This window comes from Crinia signifera, chromosome 6, assembly GCF_055691185.1.
Source record: "Crinia signifera chromosome 6, ASM5569118v1, whole genome shotgun sequence".
In the NCBI taxonomy this organism is placed as follows: Eukaryota; Metazoa; Chordata; class Amphibia; order Anura; family Myobatrachidae; genus Crinia; species Crinia signifera.
This window is the reverse complement of record NC_139222.1, coordinates 254,946,039-254,972,104: the sequence shown is the minus strand read 5'-3', so window position 1 is coordinate 254,972,104 and position 26,066 is coordinate 254,946,039. Positions and strand designations below refer to the sequence as shown.

At 50.0% G+C, this 26,066-nt stretch overlaps 1 protein-coding gene across 1 annotated transcript in view; it reads left to right on the top strand.

The window, feature by feature from the left end:
* LOC146009235 (alpha-2-macroglobulin-like protein 1) overlaps positions 1-26,066 on the top strand; it is a 159,522-nt gene that overhangs the window by 17,962 nt on the left and 115,494 nt on the right. The window contains exons 5-8 of the mRNA XM_083149396.1: positions 4,983-5,003; positions 6,738-6,894; positions 12,129-12,213; positions 24,631-24,781. Of these exons, the coding sequence (XP_083005522.1) occupies positions 4,983-5,003; positions 6,738-6,894; positions 12,129-12,213; positions 24,631-24,781 (414 nt within the window). The remainder of the gene's footprint in view (positions 1-4,982; positions 5,004-6,737; positions 6,895-12,128; positions 12,214-24,630; positions 24,782-26,066) is intronic.

Genomic DNA, 26,066 nt, shown 5'->3' with positions numbered 1-26,066 from the left:
GAACAACTTGTGCACTGGTGCCTGTAAGCACTGAGTAGAGACCACAGGAGCACAGGTGTCTGGAACCACAGAGTAGAGACCATGGGAGCACAGGTGCCTGAAGCACGGAGCAGGAACAGCTTGTGCACTGGTGCCTGGAAGCACGGGATGACAGCAACCGGGGCAAAGGTGCGGATAGCTGGGATCTGCGGCAGTGAAGGTGGTCACAGGTGCAGGTAGTCACAGGTGCAGACACTGAGGCACGCAGATGCAGGTGGTCACAGGTGCAGGAACTGGAGCACGCAGGTGCAAGTGGTCACAGGTGCAGGAACTGGAGCACGCAGGTGCAGGTGGTCACAGGTGCAGGAACTGGAGCACGCAGGTGCAGGTGGTCACAGGTGCAGGAACTGGAGCACGCAGGTGCAGGTGGTCACATGGGGCAGGAACTGGAGCACGCAGGTGGTCACAGGTGGTCACAGGTGCAGGAACTGGAGCACGCAGATGCAGGTGGTCACATGGGGCAGGAACTGGAGCACGCAGGTGCAAGTGGTCACAGGTGCAGGAACTGGAGCATGCAGGTGCAGGTGGTCACAGGTGCAGGAACTGGAGCACGCAGGTGCAGGGACTGGAGCACACAGGTGCAGGTGGTCACAGGTGCAGGGACTGGAGCACACAGGTACAAGTGGTCACAGGTGCAGGAACTAGTGCACACAGGTGCAGGTGAACGCTGGTGCAGGTACTTGGAAGCACACAGGTGCAGGTGAACACTGGTACAGGTACTTGGGATGAGAGGAGCCGCAGCCAGGGTGGTTCAGAACTTGGGGAGCCTCTTCAGGGAGAGCTCCTTCAGCATGGAGCTTAGAAGCGACAATGCACAAGCAAGGTGTCAATGCAGGGCTGGGAGGATAACGCCTCAGGGCAGCACTGATTGGGCAGCCGGGTGATTGGGAATGGCAACACCTGAAACAGTCTCATGATGAGGCCAACAGGGAACTTGCATGATTCCATTCAACTGGTAATTACAGAGTTAATTCAGAACTCACCCAGGTGCTCATTACTAGCACAGGTTAAAATCACATGGTAGTCTTGCTGCAGCAGGCTGAGATACACAAGACTGACAGGCTGGTATGACAGGACAAATGCACATAGTTCTGGCAGGATTGTGACAGAGAGGAAGATACTGTAAGCCAGGCTGCTGAGGACAGATTGGAGAGGAGCCAGCTGGGAGCTAGTGAGGAGAACATTGCAGTAATCAAGCCGTGAAATGACCAGTGAGTGGATGTTAAGTTTATTTGCACTCTGGGACAGAAAAGGCATGATGCGAGCAATGTTGCGTAACTGGAACCAACAGGTATGGGCCAGACCTTAGATATGGGGTGCAAAGGAGAGGGAGAAGTCAAGAGTGACACGCAGGCAGCGGATTTGGGGAACAGGGGTGATGACGGTGTTGTTAACAGTGATAGAGATATTAGTAGGGGGTGTAACTCTAGGTGGGGGGAGATAATGAGTTCAGTTTTGTCCATAATGAGCTTCAGAGAACGCTCAGACATCCAGGAGGAGATGGCAGAGAGGCAGTTGGAAACCTGAGAGAGAACAGTGGGGGACAGATCAGGAGAGGAGAGGTAGATTTGTGTGTCATAAGCATAGAGGTGGTATATACTGTAGGGTACTATAATGGAAACTAATGAGGAGGAAAGAGATCTAGGAGTGACTTTTTCAAGTGACTTAAAGGCAGGAAAGCAATGTAGCAAAGCAATGGGGAAGGCTAGTCAGATGCTTGGTTGCATAGGGAGAGAAATCAGTAGCAGAAAAAAAGACGTAATAATGCCACTTTATAGGTCATTGGTACGGCCTCATCTGAAATACTGTGTCCAGTTCTGGAGGCCATATCTTCAGAAGAATATAAATACATTAGAGAGTGTACAAAGAAGGGCAACTAAAATGGTGCATGGCCTACATCACAAAACTTACCTGGAAAGACTAAAAGATCTTAACATGTATAGTTTGGAGCAGAGAAGGGAAAGGGGGGGACATGATATAAATCTTCAAATACATCAAGGGTTTTAACATAGTACAGGAGGGAAATTTTCTTCAAAGGAAAAGAAGTAATAGAACATGAGGACATGCACTGAAACTGGAGGGAGGTAGGTTCAGGGGAAATGTTAGAAAGAATTACTTCACAGAAAGGGTAGTGGATAAGTGGAATAGCCTCCCATCAGAGGTGGTAGAGGCTAAGACAGTAGAACAATTTAAACATGCTTGGGATAGGCATATGAATATCCTTACAAATAAATAAGGATTAAAAAGGGTTGAGATTACCTGAAGGATAAAAAAGGAGCAGACTAGATGGGCCAAATGGTTCTTATCTGCCGTCAAATTCTATGTTTCTATTGGAGGCCAAAGGAGTTAATGAGTGCACCCATGGAAAGGGTTTACAGGGAAACAGAAGGGGGGGCAATGACGGAACCCTGAGGGACACCAGCAGGAAGGATGGGAGGTGGTGAGGTGGTGCCAGAGTGAGAGATTGAGAAGGAATGGATGGTGAAGTAAGAGGTAAACCAGTCAAGGACATTGCCAGAGAGACCAATGTTTTGGAGGGTGTGGAGGAGAGGGTGATCCACAGTGTCAAAGGTTGCAGAGAGGTCTAGAAGTGGCACCTGGATTTGGCTGAGACCAGGTCATTGATGACTCACCAGTGGAGTAGAGTGGGCGAAAGCCAGATTATAGAAGGATATAGTGGTCAAAGAGGTAGCTGGTGAGATGCCTGTAAAACAGCCATTCAAGTAGTTTAGAGGTGATTGGAAGAAGATAGATAGAGAGGTAGCTCGTGGGTGATAAAGGGTCTAGGATGGCTTTTTTAAAGATAGGTGAGACCAGAGCATGTTTGTACAGTGAGAGAAAGATGCCAGTAGAAAGGGATATGTTAAACATGTGAGCAAGGTGGGAGCAGCCAGTGGGGGAGAGGGAAAGGAAGAGAAAGGAGTGGAGGGGGTCCAAGCAACAGGTAGAGGGGGGAAAGGATGAGATGAGGGAGTGCACTTCCTCATCTGTAGTGGGGCAGAAGAAGGACAGAGTGGGGTAGTTGGAGGGGGAGGATGATTGGGGTGGGTGGGCAGCAGAGGGGGGATGGGAGGGAATATCATGTTGGATTATCTCAATTTTAGAGAGGAAGAAAGAGGCAACATCAGTGGCAGTGAGGGATGATAGGAAGAGTGGTGGAGGAGGGCGAAGGAGAGTGTTGAAAGTTTCAAAGAGACAGCGGGGACTGGAGGACTGAGAAGAGATGAGTGATTTGAAAAAAGATTGCCAATGATTGCCAATGGAGAGAGCAGTGCTGTAGGAGGAATGAATACAGTTGAAATGGAGGAAGTCTGCCAGAGAGTGAGATTTCCTCCAGAGGCGTTCAGCAGAATGAGCACATTTTTGTAAAAATTGTGTTAGTTTGTTGTGCCAGGGTTGGGGTTTAGAGCATCGGAGGGGGACAATATAGAGGGGGGCCACAGAGTCGAGAGCAGAAGTTAGAGAACAGTTATAGAAAGGCAGCCTGGTTGGGGCAGGTCATGGTGGAAAGAGGAGAGAGTAAAGTCTCTAGGGAGGACAGAATAGCAGGGTCAGGAGACCCAAGATTGCATCTGGTGACTGCGGGTTTGGGCAATGAGAGGGGAGGGAAGGATGAGAGGGTGAAAGAAAGCATATTATGGTCAGAGAGTGGGAAGGAAGAATTCGAGAAATCAGAGTATTTACAATGGTGGGTGAAGACACGGTCAAAGGAGTGTCCGAGATTATGAGTGGAGGTGGAGGTCCATTGAGAGAGGCCAAATGAGGTGGAAAGGGTGAGAATATTAGAGGAGGCAGCATTATTGATGTCAATAGGAATGTTAAAATCACTGAGGATATTAGAGGGAAGGTCCCAGGCAAGAAATTGTGGAAGCCTGGATTTCTCCTGGCTTTGCAAATCAAGGAAAGGGGAGCAGGGGCTGGGGGGGGGGGGGGGTTTGCGGTAGATCACAGCCACAAGGAGGTGAATGGGGTGGAAGAGGCAGATAGTGTGTACCTCAAAGGTGGAGACTGTGAGGGAGGGCACAGGGCGAATGATGCGGAAGGTGCAATTGGGGGGAGAGAAGGATGCCCACTCCTCCACCCTGGCGGCCATCAGGTCTGACCGAGTGGGTGAAGGAGAGGCCTCCATAGGAGGGGGCAGCAGGGAAGGTAGTGTCAGACTCCTCTGAGAGCCAGGTTTCAGTGGCGATAAGGTTAAAAAAAGTGGGAGATGAAGAGGTTGTGGATAGTTGGAAGCTTGTTGCAGATTGATCTAGAATTCCAGAGTGCACAGGAGAAAGGATAGGAAGGGAAAGGTGAGATAGGGATTAGGATGGCTGGGTTGAGGTGAGATAGGGATTAGGATGGCTGGGTTGTGGGTGTCTGTGAGTGGTGTGGAAATTGAGAGGGGGTGAGACCTGACAGTGAGGACTGATAAGGGACAGGAACAAGGAGACATATTTACAGTACAGAAGTTGTTCAGAGGAGCAATATAGAATGGAGTTGGTGTAGCCCAAAATGAGCAGTGAGAAGGCAAGGTACTAGAGGCAAGGGGTGCCTACAGAAAATATTGGAAGATAAAGGATTGCTGAGATTGTTACACAGTGATTGCAGTTAGAGTATAAGGGAGCCAGAAGCAATGTGTGACAGCATTTAGTTCAGCATGGAGTTCAGTGTCCATATGCCTAATTGCATATGCACTAATATATGTGATTAGTAATGCAAAGGACAGCTCCCAAAGCCCTTCACTTCATTTAGGTTATACTAAAATAATGTGACACCCTTTTCACATTATTTTAGTAAATTAAATTTGCCCCGTAGTGCAATTTTTACTTTTTTGTTAAGGATGTCAGATGTTACCTTGCAGGTATTATTAGTTTTACAGGTAACTTTGTGCTTTCGTTATCACATGCGTTAATTTAATTGCGTGTGAAATGTAATTTGCATTTGTGTTTCTTTTACAGTATCCAATGGTGGAAATAATAGTGAGTATGTCCTGAATATATCAGTGTTCTGTGCTGTTCTACTGATCTCCTTTGGGGGGTTCCACGTGCATTGTCATTATATGCATTATTTTCAATAAATATAAACTATATAGAATTACAAACATACATGACCGCACCAAGAGGGTGATTCTGGTTGGCACATTAAGCTGCACAAATCGCAGTTTACCGAGCACCAGAGACGCTACTCGTCTGAGCGCTTGCCCCCACCTTGACGAGACGACAACGATTCCCCTTGGAGACATGCGAGGGGATGTGTAATGAAAACACATCCCATCGCATGAGCCACTAGCAGGAGAAATCATTCGACCAACCATCCAATGATTTCTCCTGGCTTTGCTAATGAAAGTCAGTCTGAACTGGCCATTCCCATGGGTGATCCCTGTCCCCGCCCCATCCGCCCCCATCCCTCCCTCCTGCGAATGGGCTGGTGAATGTGTCACTCGCCACGGCATTTGCTGTCGGGTTTGAACATCGGGGCAGGGGTCAAATTAGGATTACTACAAGAGATCCAGAATCGGCCCCTGATTCCCTGGTTAATATGTTTTTTTTTTGCTATCTCCCCTATCATCCCCCATTTGTCACTATGCCTGTTCTCTATATTTTCAAAAGTTCAGGGGTGAGATGTAATAGGGTGCGTTCTTTTTTGAACAAGCCAGAAATCACTTGGTCACAAAACAATAGCAAGGGGCGCTGAAGTGAATAAAACTCAATGTACTTTAGTAAAATGTATTGGGTACACAAATACAGTTATTTCTATGCGTATGCACACTAAAATTAATAATTTTCCATACAATGACACAACCTACACATGAAAAGAAAAAGTATAATAATAATAATAAAAATAAATATCAAAATAACCAAGAAAATATAAAATAAAAATAAAATTAACAAATCAAAAAATAAATAATAAATGAATGGGGAAGGTACAATGGACGAATAATAAATACAAATTAGCAGCACTGATTTATCAGCCTATATAGGGCACAATGCACCGTCCATATGTATGATATACAGTTACCCGCGTCCGGGTAGAGAAGTGAGTCCTTAAATACGTAAGGCTTTGGTTAAGGATATCCTTAATTAAAAGATTCAAGTGTTGCTTATAGCATTGAGCACATCCAATATTTGGTGATCAGGGCCAAGTGCCCGATAAATTGCACAGGACAATATCAGCAGTAGTTTTATATTACCGTTCCTTGGGCTGAACAATCTCCGTTTGTATGAAGTGTCCTCGCTTGTACCTGATGCACGGAGACGCCGCTTGGATGGTGCGGCTGCAGTGTAGATAGCACCGCTGATGCGGGTTTCTCTCCGGCGTGTCAGTCAGCGTATGGAGGATTGGCCTTAGTGTATCCCGGCGGCTCCTTGCCGTTTGTGCACCGGGTTCCCATGGTGTAGCAGCACTTGGTGATTTTTTAGTATGTGTGGTCAACCACAAGAGGTGACCCTAATTGACTTGCTTCCAGAGAGCTGGGGGCTGCACACAAGCCCGCTCCTCTGTTTATTAATTGCTAGGTTGGAATAGTCTATATATTTACCCATCTGCTCATGAAAACCCTGGTGAGGCCAGGCTGCTCACCTGTATCCACTTCCCATGGGTAAATGATCCATAATGTACCTCCACAATTGTCATGAATGTATCTTCATCTCTCATTTTCTTCTTGCTATCCATCATGAGTAAAGCAATATGAATATTTATCCATTTACCCATAGGATCCAAACGCTAATCGCATCAGACAGTGGCTTGATGTGTCACCAAATCAAGGAATTGCAGATTTAATCTTCCCTCTGGCAAAGGAGCTCACGTTAGGAGATTACACGATAAAAATACCCAACATGTATGAAGCTCAATTTTCTGTGTCTGAATATGGTAAGATTTAGGCCTTTCCAGTTTTTTGAGATGTAAATTGCGTCATGGCAAATGTGTGTAGCTTAACTAAGCAATTGTTGGATTGTTAATGTGTAACTGAGTATTGATTACAATACATAAGTCAATATCAGTGGCGTAACTATAAATTTTGCTCCCCCAAGCTAAAATAGTTGTCCTCCCCCCCATAATGCCCCTTGCACATTACGCCACACACTGTAATTCCACATGCAGTAATGCCACTTACACAACACCCTGCAATGCCCAGTAAACATTATGCCAAACACCATAATGCCCCTTACACTATGTCTGACCGTAATGCCCCTCACACTATATACCACACATCGTAATGCTACTTACACTATATGCCACACACCGTAATGCCCCTTACACTATACACCACACATCGTAATTCCCATTACACTACATGCCACACAATGTAATGCTCATTACACTATATGCCTCACACCATGATGCCCCTTACACTATACGCACACACTGTAATGCTCCTAACACTATACTATGTGTCCATGCCCCACATCATATACTCCTTATACACATTATTCAACACAATAGTAGATCCCATTACACTTGCCCCTTACACATTATGCCACATGGAATGAGACAAAATTCACGTTATGCCACATGGATTGAGACAAAATTCACATTATGGCACACGGATTGAGAGAAAAATTCAGGTAAAGCGGGGACTCAAAGAGACAAAGGGGATGTGGGGGCAGAGGGGATGTGGGGACAGAGGCAGGGATGCGGGGACAGAGACAGAGAGGACGTAGGGACAGAGGTGGAGGGGATGTGGGGACTGAGATGGTAGGGACATAAGTAGAGGGGATGTGGGAACAGAGGTGGTGGGGACATAGATGGCAGGGATGTGGATACAGAGACGGAGGGGACATGGGGACAGAGTTGGAGGGGATACGGGACTGAAATGGTGGGGAGAGAGGCAGAGGGGATGCGGGGACAGAGGCAGAAGGGATGCTGGGACAAAGGCAGTGGGGACAGAGATGGCAGGGATGCGGAGACAGAGACATATGGGATGCGAGGACAGTGACGGAGGGACAGAGCTCTGCAGGAGGCTAACTTTCCAGTAGGGTGTTAGTGCAACATGGCTATTATGAGGCAATGGGCTTTTCTTGATTCCACACCCCCCCCCCCCCCCTTCCCCACTACTGTTTTTTTTTTTGCACACCCCAGGGGCCAGCAGCTGATTTATTATCTCCCCAAAATCTTTTGGCTCCGGGGCAGCCAGCATCAGAGGGAAGTCCTCGTCAGTAGGTCATGAGAGGAAGAGAGGGGCAGGCAGAAAGCTTCTCACAGTAAGGAGGAGCAGTGTGGCACCTGGGGCCTCGGGGAATGGCGCTGGAGGTGTCAGGCTGCTTAATGTGCTGGCTCGCTGCAGACACTGCGGGTTGTTCTCGGCATGCAGTCACCTGACATGCTGCTGCTCCCTCCCTAAGAGTCAGCGCCGCGGCCAGGGAGAAAGCGAGCTGCGCCGGCGGTGTGTAGGGAAGGGGGAGGAGTCAAGGATGCGAGGGCTTCCTCTGCGTCCCTACTAATATTTTTTTAAGCAGCAATGCCGCTTCCGATCTTGGCGCCCCCGCAGCGCTGTCTCCTCCAAGCCACTGCGGGGGCTGCCTCATTATAGCTACGCCACTGGTCAATATATAAGATATATTGTTTTAAACACAGAAAAAAAAGTGGCATCAGTATGCAATTATGTCATACTTGTCATACTTGTTGGGGTGGGACTGGGCATGGTCTGTTATGCTAGCGGTGTGGGAAAGTTGTCCACTCCTCGCTACACAATTTCCATGAGTATCCCGGCCTCAGACACTGCCCAGCATTAGGACCTTATTCAGGTCCATTCGCACAGGCGTACCCTTCCAACTATAAACTAGCTGGTTCTCCGACCCCTTGCCCAGGGCTGGATTAACAATGGGCCTGATGGAGCTACAGCTCCAGGCCCACTCTCCAAATAGGCACATGTTGTAGCTGAGGGCCAGGGCTTTCCAATGAGCCCGGCCCCGCATTGCTAGCCCCCGGGAACCGGAGATACCACCAGGCAAAGCTGGAAAGTTTTCCCCATAGGATAACATGGGACCCGCTAATTCCGACCCCGACCAGGTTCCAATGGCTGCCAGTTCCCCCTCCTGCATCACAGAAGCTTGAGGCCTTCAATCTGATGCCAGGCTGGTCCATATAGGTTCATTGGTTCTAGAGATATTGCGGGTAAACCGATTTTTTTTCATTTCTGAAATGTAATTTCATGGCTGTTCATGTTGTTTGAGGACAAATTTCTCTGGAACCAAATGGCCCAGTTTCACAGGGACCAAAATCATTCGAAGCCCACATGTAAATGGGTCAGTTGGTTCCAAAGATATAGTTGGTTGTTTAAAGGGGGGCGAGGGTTTTCTGTCCCCCTCACACCAGAAAATGCAGTGACTAGGTTGGTGTAAAAGGGGCCAGCCCGGGAATGTCCCTGCATGATCCTGGGACCATATTGCTGGGTAAGTCACTGCATTTTCTGGTGTGAAAGGGGTATTATTTCAAATAGCTGGGAGCTACAGTGCTCTGAATACAGTAGTCCCCTGCTCTCTGCCCGGCGGTCAATGGCTGTCATTTCTGCCTGGTTGCGGCTGTCCCCCAGTTACCGCGAGCATGTATTCCCCTTTGGCAATGAGCATGTAATCCAACATGGCAATGAGCATGGAACCCCTGGCAATGAGCATGCAGGTAAGCAGCACTTATGTAGCATAATTTTTAATAGGCATTATGGTGTTTGGCATAATACGTAATGGACATTATGGTGTGTGGCTTAACATGTAATGGGCATTATGGTGTAAATTTTGTATGCGTGCCTTTGGCGTGCAATGCCCCTGTTTGTGAAGCATATTGTGCATTATTGCTCAATCTGTTTGGTATAGTGTGTATTTTGGCTCAATCCATGTGGCAAAATGTGCATTTTTTTGCATTCATCTGTGTGGCATAATGTGAATTTTGACTCAATCCGTGTGCCATAGTGTGAATTTTGGCTCGGTCGGCGTGAATTTTGGCTCATTCCATGTGGCATAATGTGTAAGAGGCAAGTACAATATAAGGGGGTTACTATTGTGTTGCATGATTTGTATAAGGGGTATATGGTGTGGCAAACTTAGGTGACCGCATAAAAGGTGCTGAAATGTTGTCTACCAAGTTTTGGCTTTCAGTATTTTTTTTATGACTGGAGTGCCACCTCACTCCGCAAGTATCTTAGGACATCGGCGTCCTGCGGGTGCACCTTTGGAGGGCACCCGCCAATATATCTCCCTGCATTTTTCCTATGCCAGCCCCCTGCCTTTTCCAGGCATATATAATTAGTTGAAAGTATTTACACAAATAGAGACACACCCATGAGCAGACCACCCAAACAGAACACTGGTCACGCCACCCACATTATTAGGTGCAGGCCGCAACCAAAATTATTGCGCATAATAGGCCCTTGATAATTTTCAGCTCCAGGCCCATTTAGATCTTAATCTGGCACTGCCCTTGCCTGTTTACTTACCTGCTATCTAGACACCACCCACTTGCTTGCACCTCTTGTAATTTGTCTGTCTCCCCATCCTACTAGATTGTAAGCTCCTCCGAGTAGGGCCCTCTTCCCTCCTGTTGTCAAAGCCCACTTCTCTTCACATGTCACTCACAGCTCTCCTGTACTCAAACACTCAGTGACCATCTTCGCCTGCATACTCATCTCCATCATTGGCCTCAAGCCTCTAGTTGAATGTTGATTGAGTCCTCACTACTTAAGCTGTAATGTGTATTGAACTGTGGCGCTCTTTACCTGTACTCTATTTTTGTTATTTATTCAATGTTATGCCAAGTGTTGTCTCCCTGTACTGTTCCTTTGTACGGCGCTGCGAAACACTTGTGACGCCTTATAAATAAAATTATAATAATAATAATTTCTGCATATGCATGCGCTGGGTGTGTGTAGCTACTGTGAAAAAAACTGTTTGCTGGGTGCAGGCACCCATCCTTGCGAGCGAAGGGCGGGGGCGGTCCATTAGCAAATGGGAATGCCCAGTATTTCATGGGCGTTCCCATGAGAACTCTGGGCATTCTCATGCTAATGGTCGATGACGCGGGTGCCAATGACGCAGATCAGTGGATGTCAGCTGCCCGCTTCCCTCAGAATGTGCACGCAGATCTAAGGTAGCTCTGAGCAACCTGAGATCTGCGTGCACGTTCCACATCATTCGATGGTCATCCTACACCTGCCCATTCCAATAGAGTAGGCACATACTGTAAGAGTTATATCAGTTACGGCAACTGCAATTCCTTGGGTTGTACTTCTACTAAAAATATTGCTTTATTTTTGACTTTTCTCCATGCATTATTTTACTAAAATGTTTTAGTCATAAAGGCCGATTTACTAAGCCAAGGAGAGTGATAAAGTGGAGAAAGTTAACCAAAGTGATGTAATGCTGATGTGATGCCAGCCAAAATCTTTTTAAAGGGGGTAATCACTTACAATGTAAAACCATGCTTTGTAAGTGATTGCCCCTTTGAAAGACCAGGTAGAGAAAAAGAGGAGGGGAGGGGAAGAGAGAGAGAGGTGGGGTAGAGAAATTGGGTATTTAGTGCTGGGGCCTAATGCCACGGAGTGCCCGCCTCCTATATACCTGCAAATCATGGCTCTCAGGGTGGGAATAAAGGAAGGAGGGAAGTGGAGCTGCAGGCCTTGGAGGCAGCTGGTGATTGGATGCAGGGGGAGCTGCGTGCTCTCAAAGCAGCCAGGGCCCCATAGCAGCTGTTCCCCCGGTAGTTGCGCCATTGCTTCCATCTGTGATGTCTGGACCAACATAATGATTGGCCCAACGCTAAGTGTGTAGGCTTACTAGAACTGCCCACTTGGGCGGAGAGATGGACAGTCAGTGCATATATCTTTACATTGTGTACCTAGCCTTTGTCAGAGTGAAATGAAACAAAGCTTATGTTCAGAAAGTAATGCTATATGTTGAACTATAAATTTCAACAGGTGCAATATCATATACAGTATAGTATAATGTACAAATGAGGAAATTAGCACAAAAACTGTATCTCAGTTTGAGCAAAACAAATCAGTAGAATAATATAATTGTATAAATATTTTCACAGGTTACATTGATTTCTGATCTGGGTTCTCGCCATTTCTAATGTTACTAACTGCATCCTATTCTTACACACTTTCACTTTAGTCCTGAAGAGATTTGAGCTCAACATTAACTCACCCTCTCACGTGGTGGTGGCTGATGAAGCTTTTGTCATAGATATTTGTGGAAGGTAAGTATGAAGGCAATAATATTACCTCATCTTATCCACTTAACGGTGGCTGTATTTACACTTTTATTTTATGTTCCCAGTGGAACAAGGTCTTTGAATAAACAGATATAAATGTGATATACTGTGTGTGTGTGTATATATATATATATATATATATATATATATATATATATATATATATATATATATATATATATATATATATATATATATATGTATATGTGTGAAAAGAAAAAGAAGGAGCGCACAATAGAGCCACAGGTTAAAGATTTTACTGAAAAAATCTGTGTAAAAGCTCATACAAAACAGTATAAATAGCCAGCATGAGAAGTATAGTCACCGACAATTAAATGCACGCTGTAGGTACGGGATCTGGGGACTCCAGGTATTCCGTCCAGAATGGATAGCGGCAATGGCGTTCTCTGAATGAAGAGATGCGTGTGGCACGGGATCTGGGGATTCCAGCAACTTCCGACCAAAGTGTAAACGGTGACAGCATACACGGCACACCAAGCTGAAGGCACGGGACCTGGGGACTCCAGTCTGCCCCTAACCAAGATGGATCAGCGATGGCGGCAGTGGCAGCGTTCTCAGCATGGCAGCAGCGGACAGGTAAGAATCAGCACAGGAGCTCTGATACGTCAGGAGGACACGCCCCAACGCGTTTCGTCGTGGGACTTCGTCAGGAGGCGTGTCTTGGGTAAGTATGGTCTCACTTTATAAAGCCCATTCATTAGCGTTAATCAAGAACAGCCTATGCTAATTAGATGCTTGAGAAGGCTTACTTATACTTTGTGAATACAGAGATCAGAGGATATTTTTAACAGTATCCAACCAGCGGAAAAAACCTCACTGGCTGGAGTTACAGAATAATAATCACTAACATAAATTTATGCTAACTTTAATGCACAAAACCATAATAAATAAATCAATAAAAAAAATATACAAGTACATTTATATACATATTTAAATATTCTAAAAATAGACATTTATAAAAACTACATATATATTATAAATCCCCTGTATGATAGGAGACAAGATCAAGGGAGAGAAAATAAACAAATATTAGCATATATATAAAAAATGACATGACATCACATCAATATCTAATTACTTTTAAAAAGCATATATTTCTGGAGTATATCAAGAGAATTATAGATCTAATATATATATATATATATATATATATATATATATATATATATATATCTAGTTGTTTTGGAAAAGAGGCGCCACTTGTGCTAGATAAATAGAAGACTCACAACAATATTCCCTTATATTATGAAGGTGTCAGCCTATCTTTCAATAAAAGTAATGGTATATTACTTATAGAGTTATGGAAAGAAATGAAAAAAGATACTGGCGACCAATTATTGTGAATTTAAAAGATATGAAAAATATATAAATATATAAAAGGTAATTTATTTGGATGACAAGATATAGTAAAAAACAATAAGACAGCTATGCATACATATGAATAATAGAATTTTTATAGAAAAAATAGGGGATATAAAATGGGGAATTTAGGATAAAACGACACTTGAATCTAAAAATGGAGGACCTACGGATAAAAAGGTTCAAATATAAAAAGATATATAGATAAAAGTTAAGATATAAAAGAATCCTTAACTTTGTGAGGTAGTAGGAGGTAGGTGACCCAACGCGTTTCGTCGAACTGACTTCTTCAAGGGCCCTTGAAGAAGTCAGTTCGACGAAACGCGTTGGGTCACCTACCTCCTACTACCTCACAAAGTTAAGGATTCTTTTATATCTTAACTTTTATCTATATATCTTTTTATATTTGAACCTTTTTATCCGTAGGTCCTCCATTTTTAGATTCAAGTGTCGTTTTATCCTAAATTCCCCATTTTATATCCCCTATTTTTTCTATAAAAATTCTATTATTCATATGTATGCATAGCTGTCTTATTGTTTTTTACTATATCTTGTCATCCAAATAAATTACCTTTTATATATTTATATATTTTTCATATCTTTTAAATTCACAATAATTGGTCGCCAGTATCTTTTTTCATTTCTTTCCATATATATATATATATATATATATATATATATATATATATATATATATATATATATATATATTACATTGACAAAAAACCTTACGGTTTCACATGTCCCATTAAGGCTTCTTACACATGATCTGGCATTTCTGAAACCTGTTGTAACTCTTCCACTCAAACGCCAAAAAGCAATGAAATTACGATCATTAAGGCTGACGCCTTAATGGACGTGTTCCTTGCGCAATACAGATATGGTACGCCATCACAGCCTGTGGGTAAGTGCAGATTCAGCACTCTCACAGAGTGAGATTGCTGTCACTCACACAATGGTGGAGCTGCTAATTCACAGATTTGTGTGCTCATTGGAATACACACATGCAGTCTATGCAACTGAAGGTTTGAGCAGTAAACAGAGCCGAGAGGATGGGTTAAAAGTGGTGTTGATTGGGGTAGGAGGCAGTGTGGTGCGGATGGGGAATAGAAATGCGTAGATGGTAGGAAGGCTAAGCAGCACTGATGGGGGACTAACAAAGCAGATGGGTGGAAAACAGTGGCACAGATTGGGGAAGGTAAGATAGAGTGATGTGATTGGGTAGGAAACAGAGGAGCAGTTGGAGGAAAGACAGCACTGATGGGGGAGGGGGTTCGGAGCAAAGGGGATAAAGGGAAAACAGAGCAGTACAGATGGAGAGGGAAGACAGCAGTACAGATGGAAGGAAACTGTGTCATGGATGAGGCAGGCAGAGCAGCATGGATGGAGGGGGAGACAGAGTACCACTAATAGAGGGGAAGCCAGTGGCACAGATAGAAGGAAACAGTGGCACCTGTGTGAAAAGACAGGGCAGCGCAGATGGGAAAAGACACATTGATGCAGATGAGGGAATAGACACAGCAGTAGGTATCGGGGAAGACAGAGCAGCATGAAGGTGGGAGAAGAAAGTGTAGATGCATAGTAGTTGGGAGTATTATAGTTTTTGCAAATATGAAAGATGTTTCTGGTAACTGCATGTGAATACTAAATGAAATGGATATACAGTATGTAGTGAGTGTGAAAGATGTTGGACTCTCAGTGGGATAGTTCTAGTAATAGTGTTTATTCTAGCACTCGCTATCTTTGAAAACCCATGCAGTTCCTCTACCCTGTCTGGGGTGTTGCTGTCTTCTGTAGTGTTTCTAGCACAGGTCTGGTTTGCAGTGCTGATATACAGATCACACTGTGCTAGAAGCACTACAGCAGACAGCTACACCCCAGGCAGGGAAGCGGAACTGCATGGGTTTTCAAAGATGGCGGGTGCTAGAATGAACACTATAGTAACTCAGTGGGCTAGACCGTTTTAGATGATTGCAGGTACTTATTAGGATGAGTGCGCCACATAACTGTTCAGACCTTCAGTTGCATAGACTGCATGTGTGTATTCCAATGAGCACACAAATCTGTGAATTAGCAGCTCCACCATTGTGTGAGTGACAGCAATCTCACTCTGTGAGAGTGCTGAATCTGCACTTACCCACAGGCTGTGATGGCGTACCATATCTGTATTGCGCAAGGAACACATCCATTAAGGCGTCAGCCTTAATGATCGTAATTTCATTGCTTTTTGGCGTTTGAGTGGAAGAGTTACAACAGGTTTCAGAAATGCCAGATCATGTGTAAGAAGCCTTAATGGGACATGTGAAACCGTAAGGTTTTTTGTCAATGTAATTTCATAGCTTTTTTCAATTTATTTTAAATTTAAAATTTCAGTGTAAGAATAAAATTTGATTTTTTTTAAATGTTTAAAGATAACACACCCCTGGCAATGAGACAGCGTACACGCGGGGGACACTGGGAAGGGGACAGCGTACACGCGGGGGGCACTGGGAAGGGGACAGCGTACACGCGGGGGGCACTGGGAAGGGGACAGCGTACACGCGGGGGGCACTGGAAAGGGGACAGCGTACACGCGGGAGGCACTGGAAAGGGGACAGGGTACACGCAGGGGGCACTGGAAATGGGACAGGGTACACGCAGGGGGCACTTGGAAGGGGACAGGGTACACGCAGGGGGCACTTGGAAGGGGACAGCGTACACGCAGGGGGCACTGGGAAGGGGACAGCGTACACGCAGGGGGCACTGGGAAGGGGACAGCGTACACGCAGGGGGCACTGGGAAGGGGACAGCGTACACGCAGGGGGCACGGGGGGGACAGCGTACAAGTGGGGGCACTGGGAAGGGGACAGCGTACATGCGGGGGGCGGCACTGAATGGGGGAAAGCGTACATGCGGGGGGGGCACTGGGGGGGCAGCGTACACACGGGGGGAGACAGGGTACACACAGGGATAGTGGGGTGGGGGACAGGGTACACACAGGGATAGTGGGGTGGGGGACAGGGTACACACAGGGACAGAGGGGGGACGGATTTACCTGGGTGCAGCTGCAGCACAGGGGGGACAGTACACACGGGGGGCAGAAAACAAACGGCGGGCACTGGGGGGGACAGCGTACACATGGCGGGCACTGGGGGGGGGCAGGGTACATACAGGGACAGTGACGGGGGAAAGGGTATGCACAGGGATAGTGGTGTGGGGGACAGTTGGGGGGACATGGTGCACACAGGGATAGTGGGGATGGGGGACAGGGTACACACAGGGACAGTGGGGGGATGGATTTACCTGGGTGCAGCTGCTCCTCTGATGGCCCGGGTGGCTGCTTTCTGTCTTCCGGGTGGCCGAGGCAACTCAACGCCGGGGCTTCACCAGACTGTTAGGGCTGCAGGCTGTGGAAGCGGCTGAACCGAGTCCCGGCGGCAGCATGGGGAGGACAGAGTCTGAGCAGGAAATATAATAATAATAATAATTACAATAACAATGCGTACACACGGGGGGGCACAGCGTACACACGAAGGGGGGGGGGGCACAGCGTACACAGGAAGGGGGGGGCACAGCGTACACACGGGGGGGCACAGCGTACACACGGGGGGGGCAGCATACACACGGGGGGTCGCAGCGTACACACGGGGGGTCACAGCGTACACACGGGGGGTCACAGCGTACAAACGGGGGGTCACAGCGTACACACGGGGGGCACAGCGTACACACGGGCGGGGCACAGCGTACACACGGGGGGGCACAGCGTACACACGGGGGCACAGCGTACACACGGGGGGGCACAGCGTACACACGGGGGGCACAGCGTACACACGGGGGGCACAGCGTACACACGGGGGGCACAGCGTACACACGGGGGGCACAGCGTACACACGGGGGGCACAGCGTACACACGGGGGGGCACAGCGTACACACGGGGGGCACAGCGTACACACGGGGGCACAGGGGCAGGGAACAGCGTACACACGGGGGCACTGGGGGGCAGGGAACAGCATACACACGGGGGCACTGGGAGGGACACTGGGGGGGACAGCATACACACGGGGGCACTGGGGGGGACAGCATACACACGGGGGCACTGGGTTGGACAGCATACACACGGTGGCACTGGGGGGGGCAGCGTACACATGGGGGCACTGGGAAGGGGACAGCGTACACATGGGGGCACTGGGAAGGGGACAGCGTACACATGGGGGCACTGGGAAGGGGACAGCGTACACATGGGGGCACTGGGAAGGGGACAGCGTACACATGGGGGCACTGGGATGGGGACAGCGTACACATGGGGGCACTGGGAAGGGGACAGCGTACACATGGGGTCAGGGAACAGCGTACACACGTGGGCACTGGGGGGCAGGGAACAGCGAACACACAGGGGCAATGGGGGGCAGGGAACAGCATACACACGGGGGCACTGGGGGGCAGGGAACAGCGTACACACAGGGCACTGGGGGGCAGGGAACAGTGTACACATGGGGGCAGGGAACAGCATACACAGGGGGGCAGAGAACAGCGTACACACGGGGGCACGAGGGGGGCAGCGTACACACGGGGGCACTGGGGGGGACAGAGCACACACCGGGGCACTGGGGGGGACAGAGCACACACGGGGGCACTGGGGGAGGAGCAGAGCACACACGGGGGCACTGGGAAGAGGACAGCGTACACACGGGGGCACTGGGAAGAGGACAGCGTACACACGGGGGCACTGGGATGGGGACAGCGTACACACGGGGGCACTGGGAAGGGGACAGCGTACACACGGGGGCACTGGGAAGGGGACAGCGTACACATGGGGGCACTGGGAAGGGGACAGCGTACACATGGGGGCACTGGGAAGGGGACAGCGTACACATGGGGGCACTGGGAAGGGGACAGCGTACACATGGGGGCACTGGGAAGAGGACAGCGTACACATGGGGGCACTGGGAAGAGGACAGCGTACACATAGGGGCACAGGGAAGAGGACAGCGTACACATGGGGGCAGTGGGTACACACGCAGACAGTGGGGTGGGGGCCGAGTACACACAGGGACAGTGGGGGGACGGATTTACCTGGATGCAGCTGCTCCTCTGATGGTCCGGGTGGCTTCTTTCTGCCTTCTCGGTGGCGGAGGCAACTCAGGGAAGCGCCTGAATCTGGTCCGCAGGCTGTGGAAGCTCCTCAGTCCTGGCCGTGGCATGGGGAGGTCAGCGTCTGGGCAGGAAATATAATAAATAATAATATTAAAGGGCTCAGCGTACACACGGAGGTGGGGGGGGCACGGCGTACACACGAAGTTGGGGGGGGCACGGCGTACACACCGAGGAGGGGGGCACGGCGTACACACCGAGGAGGGGGGCACGGCGTACACACCGAGGAGGGGGGCACGGCGTACACACCGAGGAGGGGGGCACGGCGTACACACCGAGGAGGGGGGCACGGCGTACACACCGAGGAGGGGGGCACGGCGTACACACCGAGGAGGGGGGCACGGCGTACACACCGAGGAGGGGGGCACGGCGTACACACCGAGGAGGGGGGCACGGCGTACACACCGAGGAGGGGGGCACGGCGTACACACCGAGGAGGGGGGCACGGCGTACACACCGAGGAGGGGGGCACGGCGTACACACCGAGGAGGGGGGCACGGCGTACACACCGAGGAGGGGGGCACGGCGTACACACGGAGGGGGGGGGCACGGCGTACACACGGAGGGGGGGGGCACAGCGAGGAGGGGGGCACGGCGTACACACCGAGGGGGGGGCCACGGCGTACACAACTAGGGGGGGGCACGGCGTACACACCGAGGGGGGGGCACGGCGTACACACCGAGGGGGGGGCACGGCGTACACACCGAGGAGGGGGGCACGGCGTACACACCGAGGAGGGGGGCACGGCGTACACACCGAGGAGGGGGGCACGGCGTACACACCGTGGAGGGGGGAACGGCGTACACACGGAGGGGGGGCACAGCGAGGAGGGGGGGCACGGCGTACACACCGAGGAGGGGCCACGGCGTACACACCGAGAAGGGGGGCACGGCGTACACACCGAGGAGGGGGGCACAGCGTACACACCGAGGAGGGGGGCACGGCGTACACACCGAGGAGGGGGGCACGGCGTACACACGGAGGGGGGGGCACGGCGTACACACAGAGGGGGGGGCACAGCGAGGAGGGGGGCACGGCGTACACACCGAGGGGGGGGCCACGGCATACACAACTAGGGGGGGGGCACGGCGTACACACCGAGGGGGGGGCACGGCGTACACACCGAGGGGGGGGGGCACGGCGTACACACCGAGGAGGGGGGCACGGCGTACACACCGAGGAGGGGGGCACGACGTACACACCGAGGAGGGGGGAACGGCGTACACACGGAGGGGGGGCACGGCGTACACACCGAGGAGGGGCCACGGCGTACACACCGAGGGGGGGGGCACGGCGTACACACCGAGGAGGGGCCACGGCGTACACACCGAGAAGGGGGGCACGGCGTACACACCGAGGAGGGGGGCACAGCGTACACACCGAGGAGGGGGGCACGGCGTACACACCGAGGAGGGGGGCACGGCGTACACACGGAGGGGGGGGCACGGCGTACACACAGAGGGGGGGGGGCACAGCGAGGAGGGGGGCACGGCGTACACACCGAGGGGGGGGCCACGGCATACACAACTAGGGGGGGGGCACGGCGTACACACCGAGGGGGGGGCACGGCGTACACACCGAGGGGGGGGGGGCACGGCGTACACACCGAGGAGGGGGGCACGGCGTACACACCGAGGAGGGGGGCACGACGTACACACCGAGGAGGGGGGAACGGCGTACACACGGAGGGGGGGCACGGCGTACACACCGAGGAGGGGCCACGGCGTACACACCGAGGGGGGGGGCACGGCGTACACACCGATGGGGGGGCACGGCGTACACACCGAGGGGGGGGCACGGCGTACACACCGAGGGGGGGGGCACGGCGTACACACCGAGGGGGGGGGCACGGCGTACACACCGAGGGGGGGCACGGCGTACACACCGAGGAGGGGGGCACGGCGTACACACCGAGGAGGGGGGCACGGCGTACACACCGAGGAGGGGGGCACGGCGTACACACCGAGGAGGGGGGCACTGCGTACACACGGAGGGGGGGGCACAGCGAGGAGGGGGGGCACGGCGTACACACCGAGGGGGGGGGCACGGCGTACACACCGAGGGGGGGGCACGGCGTACACACCGAGGGGGGGGCACGGCGTACACAACGAGGGGGGGGCACGGCGTACACACCGAGGGGGGGCACGGCGTACACACCGAGGAGGGGGGCACGGCGTACACACCGAGGAGGGGGGCACGGCGTACACACCGAGGAGGGGGGCACAGCGTACACAGAGGGGGGCACAGCGTACACACGGGGGGCACAGCGTACACACGGGGGGCATAGCATACACACAGGGGCACAGCATACACACGGGGGGGCACAGCATACACACGGGGGGGCACAGCATACACACGGGGGGGCACAGCATACACACGGGGGGCACAGCATACACACGGGGGGGCACAGCATACACACGGGGGGCACAGCGTATACACAGTATATGCAGTGAGGGGGGGCGGGGGACACACGGGGGCAGTGAGGGGGGGGCGGGGGACACACGGGGGCAGTGAGGGGGGGCCATGCACTGACATGCAGCAGCTGCGGCTCTCATGCCGCCGCTGCATCACTGGCACATACAGCGCTGGGTCCCCCCACCACCAACCCCAGAACCAGCCTTGCTGACACAAACCACCCCACCCACAAGAATACTTGCAGCCGCGGCGCTGCAGACACGGCAGGGGAAGCTTCCTTAGTTTGTTTGCCAGTGTAAACACACAGCTCCCGGCCGCCGCGCGCATACACACACTGACATGAGCGCCGCAGCAGCACGGGCTCATGTCAGTGTGTGTATGCGCGCGGCGGCCGGGAGCTGCGTGTTTTAAACAGGCAAACCAAGAAAGCTTCCCCTCCCGCGTATGCCGCGCAATTATTCTTGTGGGTTGGTGGGTGGGTGTTAAGTGTCAGCCGCCCATAGCAATCGCGTGCCGGGTGGCTGACTGCAAAAATAAGTTTTAAACCTCTTAGCTCCTGTCTGTGGTGCGCCGACGGTCCTCTCCCCTTGGAGGGATTGCGGGGCTGCAGCAGCGGGACCCCTGTAGGCAGCAGGTCTAAAGTTCTAGCCCCTCGCATCTCCGTCGGCCATCTTGGTACACCCAAGTGAGGCCTCTGTCTGTACTCCCCCTGCTGGACAAACTGCGCATGCGCAACAAGTTGGAGCTCCTATCTTTATAATGGGGGACGTTTCACTAAATTATAAAAAAACTGTACCTATCTGAAAATCCTCAACCCCAAAAGGCACTCCACTGGGACAATATCTACCTAATAAAACAAACCCCAAGTCTCAATTGTTCCTCTACCCCGAGTTATGCCTTCCCAAAAAAACCCTCATAGACTAACATGGGTGACAAAGTGTCATTTCTGAAGTGTCAGAAAAAAACTGGCAGTTGGAAGTTTAGATCACTCCCAATTGGTCATTTTTTTATATTTAGCCCTGAAATTTGGCACGCAGCACCGGTTGACGATTCTACGCCTACATGCCAAATTTCAGCTCAGTACGCCCAGTCACTTTTGAGGTGCAGTCCCTCAAACAACATGCCCCCATCCGAAAAGTTCCCTATGGGAAAAATCCGTTTGTTCGATTCAGCCTTAATATAAGGGCACTACCGTGCCCTTATAATATATATCTTATATATTTAGCCACATCTGTCAATCATCATATAATGCTGAGCAGAGTTACATCCTCACCCCCCCCTACCAGCGTTATACACACACCGCCCCCCTCCCAGCATATCACTGTGTGTATAACGTCCCTCCCAGTGTTATACACAGACCACCCCTCCATACAGTCCATAGCCCAGATCTGCCACTCTGAGTTTGCGCACCTCCCCATTTCCCACCGCACTATCCCCAGTCAGGCGTGGATACAGAGGGAGACGCTCTATCCCCATGCCCCATCACGGGAGGCCTTCTCCTGTACTCCGGGCCCGATTCCGTCATCCTGGGAGTTGGGGACCCTGCTGGTGACCGGAGTGCGGGAGAATAGGAAAGCGGGGTCCCTGGAAGTACAGCGGCATTTCCCTGCAGGTGAGCGGCCGCCCAGCAGAGGGTGGGAGTGGGGTAGGGCCCGGGCAGGGCAGAGACACGTACATGGACCTGTGCTGCTCTCTTCCTGTTATCCCTATGGCTGCCTGTCCCTGCAGCACATATGTGCCACCTCGGGGCATGTGTGATTCATGCACACAGTCCCTGTATCCTTTTCATGCCCAGGGGCAAAGGAGGCAGTCTTCTAGAATGATTGTAGGTGCTCCAGCTCCCTATGACCAAGCACACAGGTATGGGGTTGCTCCAGCACAAACAGAACTGGCTGCTGTGTTCTACCCCATACACACGTATAACCTGAGTTATTGCAACACTTAAAACCCAGAAAATCAACACAGGTTAAATAAAGGGTTAAACATGTTCTTGTGTGTGCAATGTCTTCATATGATAGTGGGCTAGAATCACTAAGCTTCAAAAGTGATAAAATGGAGAGTGATAAAAAACCAACCAATCAACTCCTGCCTGACATTTTTCAAACACAGTCTGTGACATGGCAGGTAAGAGCTGATTGGTCGGTTGTTTATCACTCTCCATTTTATCACTTTCGAAGCTTAGTGCATCTGGCCCAGTGACAGTAGTCAGGTGGGGGAGGATTAATCGAGGGATATGCAGCCTCCGAGGAACTTGCACAAGCTGCTGCTGATGTTCTGTTTCATGATACCGGCGTCTTCTTCAATGCATGTGTCAGGACATCAGGTAGCCCACAGCCCACAATGAAAATTTCTCAATGTATAAATGAGTACCCATCTCTGTTTGTAACAAGCAGAAAAGGGTGTTTGTGTGCTTAATGGGCTGTTATAAGGCACACATTTGTTAACGGGAGTAGCTGTAGGCCAATATCTGAGTAATGTGAAAGTATTGAAAATGTGAAATACGCCTGGAAATCATGGCATTATTTTTCAGTCGTATTTTTTGACGGTTTGTAACGGTTTACACCTAGTATACGTATGTATTTATAAATACAAATTGTTAGTAAATTTCAAATTAACATGGGAGTAAATGTAAAATACAAGTTGTATTCTTGGCGTATTTATTTGTATAATTACAAGAATACGAATACGACTGGTAGAATCGGCTGTAAAAAGGCAAAATGCTAACGTACTTCTTCATTAATAAATTTCAAAAATAAGAATATGTGCCCGAATATGAATAAGACTAAATACGAATACGCCAATTCCTACCAAACTTTGATTAGTAAATTTCCCCCATTGTGTTGTTTGACAGGGTAAAGGTGCCCATACACTGAGGCGATTTGGTCCGATTTTGGCCGATTGCATCCAATCGGCCCGTTAAATCAGACCAAATCGTCTCTCCCTGACATGCAGTCGGGTCCGATGCATGGTCCAGGTTCTTGGCTGTCCCTCCTGGCAGCGAGGCGGGCGGGAAGCAGGGACGCATTCGATCCATCACAACTGATCGCATGCGTCCCTACCACCGGAACGGTCCCGTCGACCTGCTGGGTATCGGGTGTCCAAACACTGCTGCAAGATGTCGCAGCAGTTTATGGGCACCTTAAGTCATAAAACACTGGGAGGGATCAGCCAATCAGAGATTGTCATAAAACAGCTTCAGAGATTGTTACCATCATCAGTGCATAGTTTGCACCATGGGTGGAGCATGAGCATCCTATTGTACTCGGCCAATGTGTGTAAGCTCTCTGCATCCTTTGCTTCACCTATCTAAGCAGAAATAAGCATAGGCACAAAATGATTCTGAATCAATATTGCTAGAACATAAAGAAAAAAATGGGAGTGTTTAAAATACAAAAGGACAATGTGCACAGATACGATAAACTCAAGTCCACCTCAGCTCCTTAGTCTTCTGTTACCTTTGCTCATGTTCATTGCAGTTATACACATGGAAACCCGGTTCCGGGCTCCCTTAACGTATCTGTCTGCCTAAAGAAATGTCATGGATGGTGGGACTGCTATATGCTGATTACACCGCTGGACGTTGCCGATGATGAAGATTTGCAGGGGTGCCTTCAAATGAATCTGCCGGTGAGCAAAACAGGAAAATGCTGGCATAAATGTGATCAGATGGGCTTTTTTTGCCCCTGTTTTATGAAGCTAATACTACATGAATTTTGTGATTATTTGTACTGTATGCACTGATTATTTAAGGACTAGCTGAGGTACCCGCGGTTGCTCGGGTTTGCTTGTGCAATTAGCATTGCTTAACCTTATTCTTCTTTTGTTGGCCATGGTGTGAGCGGCATACGCCTGTCTGTGTTGGGCTCCCAGATCTGACCACAGTTTTTTCCCTTAAACCCCTTGTCCTCTACCCCCTTTATGTTATGCAACTTTGCCATTTCTTGCATCTCTGTCCCACTTTGTAGTTCCTGGACACCTTTTTTGCCCTGGGACCCAGGCGGTGTCTGGATTGCAGGTGTTAGTGGCTGTGAACTTAATCTGGACCCAATCTATGTCCTCTACCCCCTCTATATCCAACTCTGCCATATGTTGCTTCCCTAACCCACTTTTTGTAGGGGCTGGACCCCTTTTTGGGCCCGATGGACCCTCATGGTGATGTTAGGGGTGTCTTACCCCCACAGTATTTTGTTCCAGAATCTAAGTCATATGTGTACCAAGCTTGGTGTAAACTGCTCCAGGCATTCCAGAAGTATGCTGGAATATACACACATAGGGCCTTATTCTAGTTCACTCTTTCTGACAAAATCCTTCTTAGATGGCCAAACCATGTGCACTGCAGGGGGGGGGGGGGGGGGCAGATTTAAAATGTGCAGACAGAATTAGATTTGGGTGAGTTATTTTGTTTCTGTGCAGGGTAAATATTGGCTGCTTTATTTTTACACTGCAATATAGATCTCACTTTGAAGAAAAAACAACCCAAATCTAATTCTCTCTGCACAAGTAACATCTGCCCCACCTGCAGTGCACATGTATTTGTCCATCTAAGAAGGATTTTGTCAGAAAGAGTGAACTAGAATAAGGCCCATACAGTACATCCATTTTTATAAATATAGATTTATTTATTACTTGACCTAAAGCCATTGTTTGCTGCATATTGTATCTAGTATTAGTATGTGTTTATTCTACAGATGGGTCATGCTGTGAGATGCTCATGCTAAGCCTGCTGTCAGCACAGCACATGTGTGTGCTGCTGCCCGGGAGGGACGGAGGGGGAAGGGGGGGTCGGACCAGGGCCTCCAGCAAGCTCGGGCCCGGCTAATTAGTACCCGCCACCCCCGCCCCCTCTAGGCGGCCCTGACTTCAATACTACGTTTCAACGGGTTCAGTATGATTTCCTGATAGTCAAAATCCT